The following is a 16,882-nucleotide window of genomic DNA, read 5'->3' as shown; positions in this document are numbered from 1 at the left end:
TTGCACATTTATAGTTGACCGGGAAGTCTCATGCAACAAACCTTCTCCAAAAGATTGGTTGCAGGTGGGGTCTCCTGGAGAGGAGGAACTTAAGATTGCTGTAGCAAGGCGAGGACTTTTAGTCTCGGCAACTGATTCATGGGATAAGACCTACCACAGATGAGCTGCTATGCTCATTACGCCTGACACACTGCCAAGCCAGTGAAGATCATATCTTTGCTAACAAAGAGTTAACTCCAACTTTCAACGGTGTGATTTACTGCTGACAGAAAGTGATGAGAGAATGCAGTGGAAAGGAAAAGGCGACACTTGCAATGAAGCAACATTGTTTAACCTCTCTGCAAATGAACAGAAATGGCTGGTCATTAAACAGCCAATGTTGACTAATCTCCCTCCAAATAAATCAGAAGGAATTCTCAATAGACAGGTGTCAGGCGGCAGAAGAACCAACACCCACGCCAGGTTGCCAGGATCGGTTAAGACAAGGAAAAGTCCTTACCACCTGCTTTTTATTCAATATTTACAGAGAGAGGATTGGGAAAGCAGCCTCTTAGAATAATGGCGTTGTCTCTCCCACTTCCTCATTCGTCACTTCTACAGGTGCTGCTACATGCCCTCTGCCTTTGAGCTCTTTGCTCTCCTACTTTCAATGCTCGCCGGGTTCTGGGAGAGAGGGGAGGTCTAGAATGCTTTCTAGAGACACTGTGTCCATCAGCTGTGTCCACCCCCTGGTGCTTCCATTTCTTCCTCCTCCTCTCCCATTATTTCCCAGCTTTTCTCCTCATCTGCCTCTGAGCTGTGATCTCCCTCAAACCCCTGTTGTAATTCTAAACCATCATCTTCTTCTCTGGAAGGGTCAGGCTGGGGAGGCGGCCTCCACCATTCCTCCTCTGCCCAGTCCCTGACAACAGGTTGCATGGAAGTACCTTTGTCCACAAAGCTTGGGGAAGAACCCCAGGTTGGCAACTTTGGAGGATGCCCGTGTTGCTTCAGGGTACTCCAAAGCAGCACACTTCAAGTCTGAGATTCATCCAAACACTTTCCCTTCTCTCTGTGGATTTCATTGTCATGTACAACTAACATCTTTAGACATTTGTACTCCACATGGGAAATACAGGTGTTCCCAAGGAATCCTCTTATAGCTGTGATGTCCAACAGGTCGATCGTGATCGATAGGTCGATCCCTGAATGACTGTGGTCGATTGTGGTCAATCGAGGACTCCCTTATCATTGCTGGCTCCACCCCTCGCCGCCACCGGAATGTATTGCTGCTCCTGCTTGTTATTAGTGGTGTAGTTTTACAGCGATTTTAGCACTCCTCCTCCCCGCAAAAAGCAGAGTAACTCTAGCCTCCCCTCAAAAAAAGCTCAACCACTGTGGGGTCCCCTAAAGAAAGCTCAACAACTTTGGCCTACCCTAAAAGAAGCTCAACAACTTTGGCCTTCCCGCCCCCCTCCAATGACAATGGATAGAGGTCCCGGGCCCTAAGGAAGTTAGATTAGCCCAGGGGCGCCGACTTATAAAAAATATTGGGGGGGCGGGGGCCCATACTGACTTATAAAAAATATTGGGGGGGCCCAAGACCTCCAAATCGCTGCTGCTGGGGGAACGAAAGGGGCGAGCCCCGGGCTGCCCCGACCTTAAGTGAACCTGTGAGGGCCCACCCTTTGTGGCAGCCGATTGGCTGCCACCGTGGGCGGTGAATATTAATGAGCTAGGGGGAATCCCCGCTTCTCACGGGGCTGACGCTAGCCCCGCGAGATTGTTGATGGGTCGAGAGCCCGTAACCCCACCCCCTCTCTAGATCGGGAGTGGCTTTGTTTTTCTTAAATTATTGGGGGGGCGGAGCCCCCCAAACGAATTTTTGAGGGGGCTCGGGCCCCCTCAGGCCCCATGGATTAGCCTCAACCAGAGCCAGGGCCTTTTCAACTCTGGCAGAATGCTCTGTCTCATGAGACCAGGGCCCTGCGGGATCTGATTTCTTTCCGCAGGGCCTGTAAGACAGAATTGTTCCGCCTGGCCTTTGGCTTAGAATCAATTCGATTCCCTCCCCCTCTTTCTTTTTTCCTTTCTCCTCCTGTGAAGAGGCTGCATCTTAATGTTTTAATGTTGTATTTTAATCTTGTTTTTTAAGTTGTATTTTAATCAACTTGTTTTTATTATTGGTTGTTAGCCACCCTGAGCCTGATCTTGGCTGGGGAGGGTGGGGTATAAATAAAATTTATTATTATTATTATTATTATTATTATTATTATTATTATTATTAGACCACTGCCAGTTGTTTTATACAATGGGAGTAGATCGCAGTCTCTAGGGAGTTGGGTGTGCCTGTCTTATAGGATCTAAAGCACCCACCCTAAACAGCTACTTCCTAAATATCTACTAGCCATGATGGTTTTGCTCTTTTAAGTGGAGGTGCAGGGCATGCAATGAATGCTTCAAACGCAGCACAAACCTAAACCGTGGAAATCGCTCCCACAAGAGGCAGTGATTGCCACCAACTTGGACAGCTTACAAAGAGGACAAATTCACGGAGGATATAAATGGATACTAACCTTGATGACCAAAGGCAGTACACTTACGAAGACCCCTTGCTATGGAATCACAAGTGGGCAGAGTGCTGTGGTGCTCACGTCTTGGTTTGCGGGCTTCCCACGCAGACAGCTCCCGGAAGAACAGGATGCTGGACTTGGTGAGCCATAGGCCCAATTCAGGGAGGCTCTTCTGACCTTCTTAGGACACCGCAGTTGCCACCACAGACCCCACAGCCAACCTTCTCCCTCCAGCAGCTGCAGCTTCCCCCCTACCCAAAGAAATATCTCGGCCTTCCATCCCGAGTGCTGTTTGTCAGCTCCAAACATGATTTCCATGGCAACCATGCAAATGTGGAAGCATTCCATAATCATTAGGGAGAGGGGCTGAGCAGTATAAACAGTGACTGCAGTAGATTACATGCCTATTATGAACAGTCGCGGCTCCTGAGCACTGGTAATTATACCTAATTGTGCATTTAATTGTGTAATTGAAAACTCACATATAGAAGAATCTAGGCTCCCTTCTCTCTCTGCCCCAATCCCCAATCTATGGAGAAAGACAACTTGATCCAATCTCTTGGCCTACCGCCCTGTTGTCCTGCAGCGGCTGCCACAAATTGATACATATATTGCAAGAGGTTGTCTTCTGCCTGCCTAGCTATTCAGCAATTGCTATAAATAAGGATGGAGTTTCCGGGTCAGGAGCACTGAGATCATCGAGGTCCATGACCAGGTCACTGAGATCAATGGACAGACTCTATTCAGAATATGACAAAGTTCTAGCCTCCTTGGCTGTGCTTTGACGCCACAGCTGGAGGCGATGATGTTTCTGAATTCCAGTTGCTGGAAGCCACAGGAGGCGAGAGGGCTCTTGTTCTTGGGTCCTGCTTGCATGTTTCCCACAGGCCTCTGGTTGGCCAATGTGAGAACAGGATGCCATTGGCCTGATCCAGCAAGCTCTTCTTAAGTTCTTAGGGGGGGAAAGTTATTGGAAAGAATAAACCATGTCAGAATGAAAATTTTCTTCTTGGATAGTACAAGTGACACATTTTGAAAAGGTCACCTTGGCTGCGCCAAGTAACAAACAGCAACATTATTATTGCCATTGTCACTAATATCTCTGGGTACCACGTCTACGCAGACATCAGCACTGGGGAACCTCTGGTCTCCAGGCCTAAGCCGAGACCACCCCCATTGTTCAGCCTCGACACTGAGGTCCAGCTCCGAGGGCCTTCTGGCGGTTCCCTCCCTGCGAGAAGCAAAGTTGCATAGAACCAGGCAGAGGGCCTTCTCGGTAGTGGCACCCGCCCTGTGGAACACTCTCCCATCAGATGTCAAAGAAATAAAAAACTATCTGATTTTTAGACGACATCTGAAGGCAGCCCTGTTTAGGGAGGTTTTTAATGTTTGATGTTTTATTGTGTTTTTAATATTCTGTTGGGAGCCGCCCAAAGTGACTGGGGAAACCCAGCCAGAATTATTATTATTATTATTATTATTATTATTATTATTATTGGTCAAATCATGCCTACCTGCCCTACACCTGGCTAATAAAGGCATAGCTTCCCCTGCCAAAAGTAGGATTTGCATGCACCATCTTTGCAAGGGCCACCATGATCATGGAAAGGTTGCAAGAGCTGGCAACCAGGTGACTGGAACTGCTTGCAAAGGCCAATACCTGCACCTGCATGGTTTGAAATTGAATCCCGAGGGCAGAGAAGAACAATGCTTCACCCAAAATCATGGAGAATGACAGATGGATGGGTTCAGCTGATTGACAAAATGGGCTGCAGGGACTGGGGGACCAAAAACATCTATTCCATTGGCTAGAAATATAAAATGTGAATAATGTAAAGTGGGGTATTTGTTGTTGAGTTGTCATGTCTTAAATTATTTACAAGTATTTTTAAAAAGCCATTTCCAAGTGGAGCATTGGTTTGGTATAGAACTTAAACCACACTCAGTGGAGTAGTATCAGAGAACAGGTCTATCATTTCTGGAAGATGGAGTGAGATGTAGGTAGGCTACACTTGTGTTCCAGGTTCCCCACTATCCCTTCTTTCTCCGTGAATAGATCTGCTGTAAGTTTGGTGGGATGCTGCTTGGGGAATGTTTACAATTTTATTCAGAGTTTGGACACACTGCAAATGATTAACACACCAGATTTAGCATGCCTGATGAGCTGTGCACATAAAAACATTTGCTTCCCAGGGATAGCCAACTGCAGAAAGTTAATTACAACTTGGACTTTAGATCTGACTGGCGTTACATCCAATTTCAATTGCTCAATTTCACTTGTACAGCATCGATCCATTATGCTAGCAGTTTAATTTTATGAGACAATGCATTTCTAAAAATGGCAGATTTGCTGCGAAAAAATATAGAGCAGGGGGGATGTGTCTACGCCACATTATGGTTCAGAAGCATGACTGTAATTTCAAGACGCAAATGACAACAGACTTAAAAGGAACACAGAGGAGCTGTAGTGAAAATTTATCCCATTTTTCCTCCAAGGAGTTAAGGGCACCATCAAGTGTGCATTGTTCCCCACCAACCACCATCATGCTCTCAATGGCACTGTGCATGACTGAGATTCACGCAGAAAGCGTCATGGACAAATGGGAACTGAACCCATGTCTCCCCAGTCCAACTTACTAACCATGACCATAGTGGCACTCCTTAAAGGCAGGGTTTAACATCCTGCAGTTCATCTGACACATAGGAAGTTCAATCCTGCTTTGTGCATTATTCCCCCCCCCCCATGCTGGTGGGCCAACTTTGACAGGTGGGTGGAACCAACCACCTGCCAATCACCTGGTGCCAATATGACATCAGATTGCGGACAGGTGGGTGATCCCCAGAGGAAGAAGAACTTCCCATCAGTGTTCAAAATTAGCATTTTGCACTTGGCTGTTGACCACTTGCAACCAAATGAAGATGTGTGGGCACTTGACATCACTACAGTGGTACTTCGGGTTAAGTACTTAATTCGTTCCGGAGGTCCGTGCTTAACCTGAAACTGTCCTTAACCTGAAGCACCACTTTAGCTAATGGGGCCTCCTGTTGCTACCCACGCCGCCGGAGCACGATTTCTGTTCTCATCCTGAAGCAAAGTTCTTAACCCGAGGTACTATTTCTGGGTTAGGGGAGTCTGTAACCTGAAGTGTCTGTAATCCGAGGTACGACTGTATCTTGGGATCATTGGATCTTGACTGCTTTCACACACATTAATACCACATCCTGTAGAATTCTATCAGTTATATTTTATCAGTGCAATTGGAATGAATTTCTGGAGCCAAATTGCTTTTTCTGTGTGCAGCCTGAGCAGGAGCAGTCACCATTAAGGCAAAGAGGTCAGAATATGCCAATATATATGTGGACTGCTCCTTGATCAAGTGGCTTTTCTTCTTTAAGTTCTCAGAGTTGTCTCAAGGTTGTCATCTAGGCAGATGTTTAACTGAGAATCAATCACAGACGGTTCATCGTTTGAAAAACAAGTCTTGCCCAAAATGGCAACTAGACATTCTGTTTTGGTGACTGCAACCTTGGTTTAAGGAGCCATTGGGTGCCTACCTTATATATCTGAGTTTCTAACACAACTTCCAATGTGATTAGGATAATATTCCAAGGGTCCCAAAATGGAGCGTTTATTAACCAAAGAGCATCCAAATCATTCTGCACCACCCATTTGAGGTGCATTAACATTTGTAGCACACAACCCACCCTCACCCCCTGCAAACACACACACACAAAAAAAAAACCAGAACACCAGGGCAGTGATCCCGAGACGTGAAACACAGTGGTGTCAAGTGGTGTGGTGTGGTATAGAAGAATAAGGACTGAGGATGGAGTGAGTCAGCTGATGAGTCACAGAGCACATTTAAGACACGACATAAGAGGCAGATCCAATTATCAAGCACAGCCAACATCAAGGCAAAGAGGCTGCTGAACTGACAACAGCCAGCCACAAAGGAAGCTTCTGAAAGATTGCGAGAGCCTGAATCACATGGTATTTGGGAGATAAGGGTCTTTGGCATATGAAGGGCAGATGTAAAAAATGATCAAGCCGAGTGCATTTGCCACAGCAGTCCATCACTAGAGCACCTAGACACAGCCACTATGTGCACCCTCTAGGTTCAGGAGGAGTGTGGCTCTGAATACCAAGAGCAGAGTATGGGTTGGGCGATGAGCAACCTCCTTTATGCCCTGCTGGTGGGCTTTGCCAAAAGCATCTGGTGGGCCACTGGGAGAAACAGAGAGCTAGACTAGGGGGACCTTTGGCTGGATCCAGCAGAACTACTCTTACAAGACATAAAAGTCAAGGGAAAGGTTCCAGTATTGAGGTGTGTGCCAAGACTCTCTCCTCCTGCTCTGGGATGCTTCTTAGAGTTAGATCTCTGTCAATTCACATGTGAACTGACCACCTGGATAAAAATGCAGAACAGGATGTAATTTATTATCCTTCCAAATCTGACCTTCTCCAATTTTTGCAATATGGACCACAGATTTTTTTAAAAATATTTTTTAAACGTACTAAATGTGTGGGGGAAATCAGCCTGAGTGTTTTAGGACAAAATATGTTTAGAAATGCACCCACTGAGACAAAACAGCATTGTCTAAATACGTATTTTGTGATGAAATGCTGATTTAAATATGAACATTCAGTCAGCACCTGGGATAGTTCAGTTGGCAGAACATGAGACTCTTGATCTCAGAGTCACGGGTTTGAGCCCCATATTGGGCAAAGGATTCCTGCACTGCTGGGGGTTGGACTAGATGACCCTTGGGTACCTTCCAACTATGATTTGTTTAACTTGGACAGAATGGACACATAGGTAAATTGACTCAAACTGGAAATAGATGGATCCCTTTACCCCTACTCCAATCAAACCTTCCTTTTGCCAACGCTCCAGTGGTAACTTCAGGACCTGTGAAATGGTGACCTGCCTTCTGAGGAAAAGACAACAACTTAAAAACAATAATTGAAACCTTCACTCAGTGCAGAAAAACAGCAAAACCCCGAAATGTAAAAACAGGGCCAGGATACTGTGGTATCCTGTATCTCGGGGACCGAGGTAGGCTTGACCAGAGGAGGAAAAGCTGGAGAAGGAAAAACAGCTTGCACCCGGTGCCTACTCCCCATGGCCTCTTTGGCATTCATCCACTATCCCCAATAGCATGGTGGTGCTTTGGTTTTGTTTTATTAAGTTTTTGAAAACAACAACATACAAACAAAACCAGGGGGGGAAACATGGGGCCTTAAGTACCACCTGATTCCGTATGTTCCATCATGATTACCCAGGATCCTCAGCACTAGAGACTGAGCCTTGAGTGTGGCAGGGCCTCCCCTGTGGAACTCCCTACCAGCAGAGGTTCAGCAGCAACCATCCCTCCTTTTTAAACCTTTTGTGTTTAGATGGACCTTGGCAATGTGAATTTTGTCACAGTTCAAGGACAACATTCCAGCCAGGCAAACACACTTGAGGATAGCCCAGTGTAGTGCTGGTGAGGGAGGGATGTAGCTGGGGGAGAGGGGTGCAGATAGGGGAGAGTCCTGAGGGCCTGACAGAGCAGCTTGGAAGGACCATGTTTGGCCCCAGGGCTCAAAGTTCCCCTTCTCTGACCAACACTATGAGACCGGAACCTGGAGTCGCTCCAAATATTGCTGGACTCCAACTCCCATCCTCCTAGACCAATGACCATGCTGGCTGGGGCTGATGGGATTTGGAGTCCAGCAAGATCTGGACAGTCACAACTTCCCCACTCCACCATGAAACCACAACCCTTCTCCAGTTTTAAATAGGAAAAGCTACCCCATTTTCATCTCTGTGCATTAAGCTGTTCATGTGGATGCATTTGAATGCTTTCTGTATACATGAGCAGGGAAGGTAGAATCAGTGCAACAAGTGGGCAGGGCTCTGTGTGCTCACTCCCGCTCCATGCATTTGTCTAGAATCATTTGATCAAGTCCAAGCAAGGGGAAAATCAATGATGTACCCAGCAGCAATAATTTTCTCTATGCCCAGAGCAAGTTGTGCAACTCGACTCTGACCATATTTACTAATGCACCAGCTTAAAGTGGAAATGCTTCCAAGCAAATTTACTTAGGGCTGCAGTTTTAATCTCCCTGCAAAGTGTTGAAACATACTCTACAAGCAAGTTTCAGCACAAAGAGCTGTTCACAATTTCTCTTTCATACGTTTACTAATGATGGGGGAAGGTGCTGACAGAGTCTCCTCCTCCCTGCCTCAGTCCTCATACAGTTGCAGGAATGGGCTGCACAAGCTTAAAAGTGCCTCACAGTATCACAGAAATGTAAAGTTGGAAGGGACCACAAGGGTCATCTAGTCCAACCCCCTAAAATGCAGGAAACTTTTGCCCAATGTGGGGCTCAAACCCACGACCCTGAGATTAAGAGTCTCACATTCTACCGACTGAGCTATCCACAGGGCCGTCTCTGTTCACTAGTGCAGATTTCACTCTGTAATAGTTTCCCTGGGTGCATACATTGAAAGGCAGCAGATGCAAAGCATACTTGGATAGATCCACTCCAGCCCAAAACAGCTATAAAACCTTTCACAGGCTCTCTTTTTCAAAAGACAGGATGGTGTAACAGCTAGAGAACAGTGCTGCAACCAGGGAAAACTGGTTGTAAGACTCCACTTGGCCATGAAGAGCTGTAGGTAACCTTTAGCCTGTCATTCACATGTGAACACAATACTAGGGGTTGGAAACTTCAGGCCTGGGGGTCAAATGTGGAGTCCCAAACCTCTTGGGACTCTGATAGGCCACACCCCATTCCACAGGCCACACCCTTGAGCACTTCTGGTCTAGATGGAATGTGTCATTGAACTGTGATAATACCTCTTTCCTGGAAGGAGGACCGGCAGGGTGTGTGTGTGTTATCCCTGGGAATCTCTGACTTAGAAACATAGAATTGTAGAGTTGGAAGGGACCCAACTTCTGCATGCTTGGAATGTAACCTGTTGCGCAAAGCTAAAACATGCATCTGTTGCCCTGTCTACATTTGCACCTGGCCCCATTGTGTAACCCTCAGGAGGTTTCCCACAAGTGAATGTGGCCCTTGAAAAAGTTGTAACCATGAGCTTAGCATGGGGGGGGGGAACCTGTGGCTCAAGAACTGCATGCAGCCTGCAGCATATTTGGGGGGGGGTAGGGGCCCAAAGGGAGAGAAAGGGGGCAGGAGTTGCAGGAGGAGGAAGCAGACAGAAAATCCAAAATGGGTGGAACAATGGAAGCAGGAGTGGGGAGCCCTCTGCAAGCCATTAGTTCAGACCTCTGGCAAGAGTGATCTTCCCTTCCTCTGTAGTCAGCTGAGCAGGGAGGAAGATCAAGAGTAGAAGGAGAGAGAGGGTGGCAGAGGGAGAGGGAGGGTGGAGAGATGCATGTTGCTCCATGCACTTTGGGTTTTGGCCTCACCCATCACCATCTTGTGGCCCATGAAATAATAATAATTAAGGGTTCTACAGCCCTGGATTAGCAATATGCCACAAGATCATTGGCTTTCACTTTTGTTTTCAGCTAAATGTGGAGACTCATGCTCACACCCAGATAAACTGTTGCCACCATGAGCACAATGACCCAAGACAACTTCAAACCACAGTGAACGATTCCTGACACGTTTCACTAAACCACAGTTAACACTAAGCACAGATCAGACATGAACAGTAACCACGGCTAGCTGGAAAGGGGAGCAAATGCTTGCATGCTGTGTCTTGTGGCTGTGCTGGAAGAGGGATCACTCTCTCATGTCTGTCAACGTAGACTAAGCTGTAGCATTACGCACAAACCAGGTGACTCTCTCTCAGCCTAACCAATCTTGCAGGGCCATTATGAAGATAAAATCATAGAGGAGATAACATATATGCTGACCTGAGCTGGAAAAGTAGGATAAATACAATTGGCAACTGGCAATACAGATACGTGCCAAGTGTTATGCACTCCCATACAATTTTTTGAAGCAAATTGTCTCATGTAAGCCTGAGCACTGATCAAGACAGGCCAGGCGGCGAATGTATTTTGCATGAGAAAGAACTAAAGAACTCTCATGAAAAACTGAAATACAAATAGCAATACACCTTTTGTTGGATCTCTTGTTGCTGCTTTGCTTTTTAAGTTTACATCTGGCTTCCAGGCAATATCAATGTTACACAATATCGACATTACCCAAGTCTCATTGATATTCCCCATAATAGAAGCATGAAATCACAGCATTCCACTTTTGCAGAGGCATTAACCCCTGTAATTCCTGTATAAATAGGAAGATCAGCCTTTCTAGAAACATAATCGACCCAAGCACTCCTTTTGTTCGTTTGCTTGTAGGCTGTGTGGCTGTTTTAACATTGCCCTGGGAATGTTTTTAATAAAATAATTTAAATGGGCTTGTATTTTAAAAGCCATCTATTTGCATCGCTTGGCAAATATTGTTGGGATATTTCCTGGTTTCTTGCACTAACCAAGACTCGGTTAAGTCTGAATTTCATGGGGAACCTTTTCTCCCTCTGTTAACTTTATTATCCATTACTTAGATTGCACACCTATCTGCCTGTACTTTGTAAAATTCTGTGCTATCTAAAATTAAAACACAGGCAAGACAACAGGGGAAGGGGAAGCAGGTGTGGGTAAATGGAGGAATGCAAGTTTGTGTCCATAACACATAACCAAACTTATTTGTTTATTTTTCTTAGAAACCCATCTCCATTTCTGTTATGCGTCCGGATTCCTGAAGCATCCATTATTTCCAGTCCCACTTCTTTCCTCTGGTCCCAAGATCCAGGATGGATCTTTGGCCAACCACAAAATGAGGGGGGAGCAGGGTGGTCAGATGCAAAGGAGGACGGGGCTTAATAATTACAGAAAAGAGGGAATGGCAACAACTAAAGGTGCAGGAATCCTGTCCTCATCTGCATCTGGTTAGGAGCTTCTCCTATGCATCCAGCAGAACTTCTGGAGATAGTGCTGAACTAGATAGATCTAGCAAAACAACATAAAGGTGGAAGGGGGAAAGAGAGGCGTTATGTCATTCTACTGAGCATACTTTTCCCTTTCCTAGATCCAAAACTTGAGCTATTCTTTTCCTGCCCACCTTCACTGTGACGACCTGCCACCAGCAATCCTAAAACACACTTAGTAGGGGAAAGGTCACAGCTTACTGGTAGAGCATCTGCTTTGCATACAGAAGGTCCCAGGTTTGATCTCCAGGAAGGATTGGGAAAGGCTCCTGCCAGAAAACTTGGGGCAGCCGCTGCCAATCAGGGCAGACAATACTGAGCTAGATGGACTAATGGTCTGTCTTAGTGCGAGACATCTTCCCCTGTAAGGAGCAAAGCCCCATGAAACACACCGGAATCGACTTTTTAAATGACTGCTTCTGTGTGCGATGCTTGCATTTCCTCATCCACTCCAAAGCTAGTTAAAGTTTGAGCTCTCTCTTTTGCCTTTTGCCTCCATTCTGCCAGTGCCTTGACTTTTTTCCTTTTTTCGTTTGTAAACCCGATGGCAAAGCCTCCCTCTTTTGGATTGGCGCGAGCCGCTTTGGAGGACAAGAGTTGCCTGAGAAGGCGGGCAAAATTGTAGGAAACCCACAAGTTCCCTGAAACAAGGAACCCTAACGCCCCACCCACATCACCATCCTTGGCAAGCAGACGACCCCTTCGCCCCACTCTTAAACCACCAGCAGCGCCCTCTCCAGCGCACACCTCTCCAAAACAGGGCATAGGGGGTTTGCTGGAGGAAATACTTTCCGCCCTGGCCAGCCCCCCCCCCCCGTCAACCTCCCCACCGCCGGCCCAGGGGGGCTTGGCAGCAAGGTCATCCACCCAAAGAGGAAGCAGCGATCACACACAAACACCGAGAAGGTAGCACAATAGAGGAGCGAGAGTGGGGAGGGCGAAGGAGAAGGGGCCGCCCTCGCTCCGCCTTACCAGTTGCAGGCAGCAGAAGCCCACCAGCGTGCAGCGCCCGTTGCATTTGCCCATGGCCGCGCTGGTGCGGAAGCCGCCTTACTCCGGTTGCAGCAGAAGCGGCAGCAGCAGCAGCCCTCGGCCTCCCGTTGCCAGTGACAACCTCACTCAGAGGGCGCCCGAAAGCAGCAGCCGGCAGCCATCCTCGGCCATTGCGCTTCAAAACCAAAACGGCCGAGCCTTCTCCTTCCCTGCGCCTTGGCGAGCCTCCCCGACGCCGACGCCTTTTGTCTGGGGCCAGCCTTCGAGTTTCCCAAACAGCAGCCCCCCACAAAAAAGATAATGCGATCCAAAGGGGCGTTTTATCTTCGCCCAGCGCAGCACTTCCGAGGCTGCTGGAAGCTGGAAGCCCCTTGCTCCATTGTAATGCGCGCGGCTAGGCGTGCGCGCCTTTGCTCCCTCTTGGATCAGAGCTCGCCCTCCATCTCCCGAGAGGGGAGGGGGTGGAGAGGAGGGGGCGGCTCGGGGTGGGCAACACGAGCCGTCCGGGCTTTGCCCAATTTTGCATGGGGTGGGGGGTGGGAGTGCAGGAGCGAGGAGATCCTCTCCCGGCGCGCTCTCAACGAGCCCTCCTCGCCATTGTTTGCCCTCCTCGCCTCAAGACACACCCACGGTTCCCCCTTGCAAAACAGTAACACTGAAAAGCGGCGTTTTAAAAAAAGAGGAAACAGGAAAAAGAAGGGAGAATCCGCGCCGTCGGGAAAAGACAATCGAAAGCGGCAGGAATAATACAAACCACCCGCACCCCACCCCCCGCACCCCCACAACCACGTGGCTCTCTGGCTGAGCTCTGGGCGTGGAGAGCCGAGAGATTCTAGCCCCACCACCTGAAGGGCCGCCCCACCTCCTCCCTCCCGCCGTCCAATAAAGAATAGGGATGTCCTTTATTACCCAACCAAGCCCCCGCCCCCTCCTACAAGCTTTGTAGCTGCGGCTCTAACAGGAAACACTGGGTGATGGGAAGCGTGTGCGTAAAGTTGTTGTGGTGTTTATGTGTGATCCATGTCCCCATTTCTCTTTCCAAGGAACAGCCCTCAAGTAGTAACTAACTAGGGTCTAACTTATACATTTATTTATCTGTCTGCCCATGTACAGTAACTAGCAAGTACAGAGTTAATATTGTCTGTTATTATTTAATTACTTATTCATATATTTTTAAAATATACAGCGCTATTTTTCTAGAAAAAGAGATGTCAGAACTCACCATGATCACCTCCCTCATTCTCTTAGGATGGCAATGGCGCCCACCTGAGAGGTGCTGGAATTGAGTTCTGGCTGAAAAAAGCCCTGATTATATATCTAAAAAGTCAGAGCACTTTACATCCATCATACATTACCTGAGTTGGAACAAAGACTCCACCCTTTAGCTAGTTCCTGTGGCTACTTTCATTTTCCTGCGTTGCCAATTGGATCAGTAAGCTGCCTCTTGGCGTCTGGACCTGGAAAGCAAGAGTAACCTTGCTTGATCATAAATAAAGATGGAGAGTCTTGGAAAATGGGAGGATATAAATGTAACCAATGAATGCAATTCAAAAAGCCACCTTTGGACAATACAATGTAGTTGACCAACCAAACTGTCAGAACATCAGGTGCAACATTTTAAGTTCTCCAGAACACATCAAGATAAGTAGGGAGGGAAAGCAATGTGAAGGAGCAAAGTGATGTTGACAGAAGTTCTTTAGCATTTTCTAACAGGCGCCCTGTGAGATAAACTGAAATGAATAGATAAACAGCTTCTGGTGACATGGGCTCTAGTCAACAACAGTTCATACCATAGATTTGTTGGCTTTTAAAGTATCGCAACCCTCTGCTTGCAGGCTTCCCATGGACCACTGTGGGAAATAGCATTCAGGATTAGATAGAGACCTTTGGCATGATAACACTCTTGTGCTCTTGCTTTCGCTGTTACAGACCAGCACAACTACCCCTTCCAAATCTATCTTCAGGAATGAAGAACAATGTTGTTGTCCTACAACTCCCATCACTGCTGAGCACTGGCCATGCTGGTCCAACAGAAGCCATCAAGGCTAGAACTAGGGAAACAGATCTCTGGGCAGAGCTGTCCCATGTTGCGAGTCAGACCACTGTCCCATCTAGCTTTGGATGGTATGGTGCAGATGTTGACAGCACTGGAGAAAAAACATTTTTCTTACAGCTGTTACAGCCATAACAAGAGGCTTTTGGACACGTTGTTCACCTGGGTCTGGGCTGGTTGGAGTCTTCTGCTTCTTCCATCCTTGCGCTCTTCAACACAAAACACAGGAAGGGCTGCAAGGTCATCAAGAGAATTCTGGAAACTAAGAGCACCCATGAATCTCTGAGGAGGGATCATTCTGACATCTTTGCCAGGCCCTGCATAGGTCATGCGAGGTCAGTCATTCTCCAGCATGATGGAAAGAGCATGGAAAGAAACCCTGGAATTGGTCCATTGGCCCTGCCATGGTTGTGGGGACAATGATTTACGTGAGAGATCCCACAGTTGCTACAGAGGAATTAAAACTTGAACAGCATTAAGGAAAGTGGTCGAAGCATGACTCTAGGCACCTGTCTGTTAAAAATGTATGCCCCATTTCTCTGTCTCACCTGGGCATCTGGTACACAATAATTTTTTAAAAAGGAACAAATGTGAGATGTTCAGAACATCGTGTTTCTTTAAAAGTGGAACAGCAGAGCTCCCCACCACCATCACAATATAGCCAAGGAATAGGAATTCAGCCATCAGATGTGCTAAAGCGATATGGCTTTTTACCTGGCCTCTGAAGGAGAGAGGCTAACTAAAGCTGCCATAAGAATGCAAGAAGAGCCTGCTGATCTATCTAGTCCGGCAGCCTGTTCTCACAGTGCTCAGTCAGAGAACTGTGGGAAGCCCACAGGCAGGACCTAAGCACAACAACACTTGCCTCTCCTGAAGTTTTCAGCAACTAGTATTCAGAATCATACTGCCTTCTGCTGCGGAGGTTAGAACACAGCCACCAGGGTTAGTAGCCAGAGAGTCCTGAGGCATATGGTTCTGTAGTCCAGTGATCCAAAAGGGACCATTTAATCTCACTGTCACAAAGCCACCTACCACATCTCTGCCAGAGGTGGAAGGAAGTATGATCTCCATCAAAGGTCTGAATAGCAACCTCCCCCTGCTTCCAACACACTCGTTTTTAAAATGTTGGTGTATTGTTGCTGTTGGGGTTTTAAAATATGCATTCTTTGTTGCTATTTCAGGAAGGAGCTTTTCTGATCATGGAATGCTTCCTCCTGTGTGGTGTTATGGGGGTTCTCTTGTTCCTTCAGAGTGGATTTGAGGAAGGCACTGCGAGTGGATAGGGAAGGAGGAAAGCCCTATTGCGCTAGCAGGAGTCCTTGTGATGGGTTCTGCTAGCACGCCAAGTTATTTCAATTTGGACCACTTCTGTTGTTTTATTTATTAATTTGCATTCATTATTGCTGTTAGCTACTGCAGGCATGATTCATGGGGAGATGGGGTATAAATCTTCCTGCTACATAAAGTATTTGCACTTTGATTCGAGTCTAGCAAACCAGTCGGGACTTGGGAGAGAATAAGGCAGGGGTCAGCAAACTTTTCAGCAGGGGGCTGGTCCACTGTCCCTCAGACCTTGTGGGGGGGACCAGACTATTTTTGGGGGGGAGGGGAGAACGAATTCCTATGCCCCACAAATAACCCAGAGATGCATTTTAAATAAAAGGACACATTCTACTCATGTAAAAACACGCTGATTCCTGTCCGCAGGCCGGATTTAGAAGGTGATTTGGCCGGATCCGGCCCCCGGGGCTTAGGTTGCCTATCCATGGAATAAGGCAATATGTTTATGGCCAAAGTGTGGAAACTGATCTACCGTGCGGCTGGAGGAAAGAGGAGAGAAGGAATTTTATTATTTTCCAATGCACGCAAAAACAATTAAACTCCTTCGCGGTAATGATGGCCGTGGAAGTAAATAATGACAGGCTGAAATGAAAGTAAGTGTGTGAGAGACACAGAACACAAATGTGCCCACAGTCGCATTTTCAGTGCCATTGCCTTCTCATCAGTACAGGCAAGGGTGTGTGTGTGTGTGTGTGTGTGTGTGGTGTTGGTGTCTAGCCCAGCCTGCTTCAGATTTCGCACATGCAAAGTCAGTCCTGGCACTGAGAGTCATTTGGTGGGGAGGGTCAGTTCTTGGATCCCTTCTAGGCACTGATCCTGTATCCAGTAAGGATTGAAATCTAGTTGCAGTGGAACCTGCCAGATGGATGCCTTTGTTCAGATAATAGCTTCCACTGGGCAGTTAAGTGCTCCCATCAGCACTTCAAAGAGGTGTAGCAATTGCTACAACTATCTGACATTGTCCCATCCCTGTCCCCATCCCCCCCCCC

General features: G+C 47.2%; 1 protein-coding gene across 3 annotated transcripts in view; it reads right to left on the bottom strand.

Moving 5' to 3' along the window:
• The window catches only part of NKAIN1 (sodium/potassium transporting ATPase interacting 1), a gene marked incomplete at its 3' end in the record, with an annotated part of 64,498 nt that extends 51,203 nt beyond the window's left edge, over nucleotides 1-13,295 (bottom strand). For all 3 annotated transcript variants that reach the window (XR_013841440.1, XM_079986448.1, XM_079986449.1), the window contains exon 1: nucleotides 12,479-13,295. Coding sequence is in view for 2 of the 3 variants with exons in the window: in XM_079986448.1 (XP_079842574.1) it covers nucleotides 12,479-12,532 (54 nt within the window). The remainder of the gene's footprint in view (nucleotides 1-12,478) is intronic.
• Nucleotides 13,296-16,882: the final 3,587 nt, after the last annotated feature.

This window comes from Podarcis cretensis (assembly GCF_951804945.1).
Source record: "Podarcis cretensis genome assembly, chromosome: 8".
Lineage (NCBI taxonomy): Eukaryota > Metazoa > Chordata > Lepidosauria > Squamata > Lacertidae > Podarcis > Podarcis cretensis.
The sequence above is the reverse complement of the archived record's forward strand: the minus strand, read 5'-3'. Positions and strand labels throughout refer to the sequence as shown.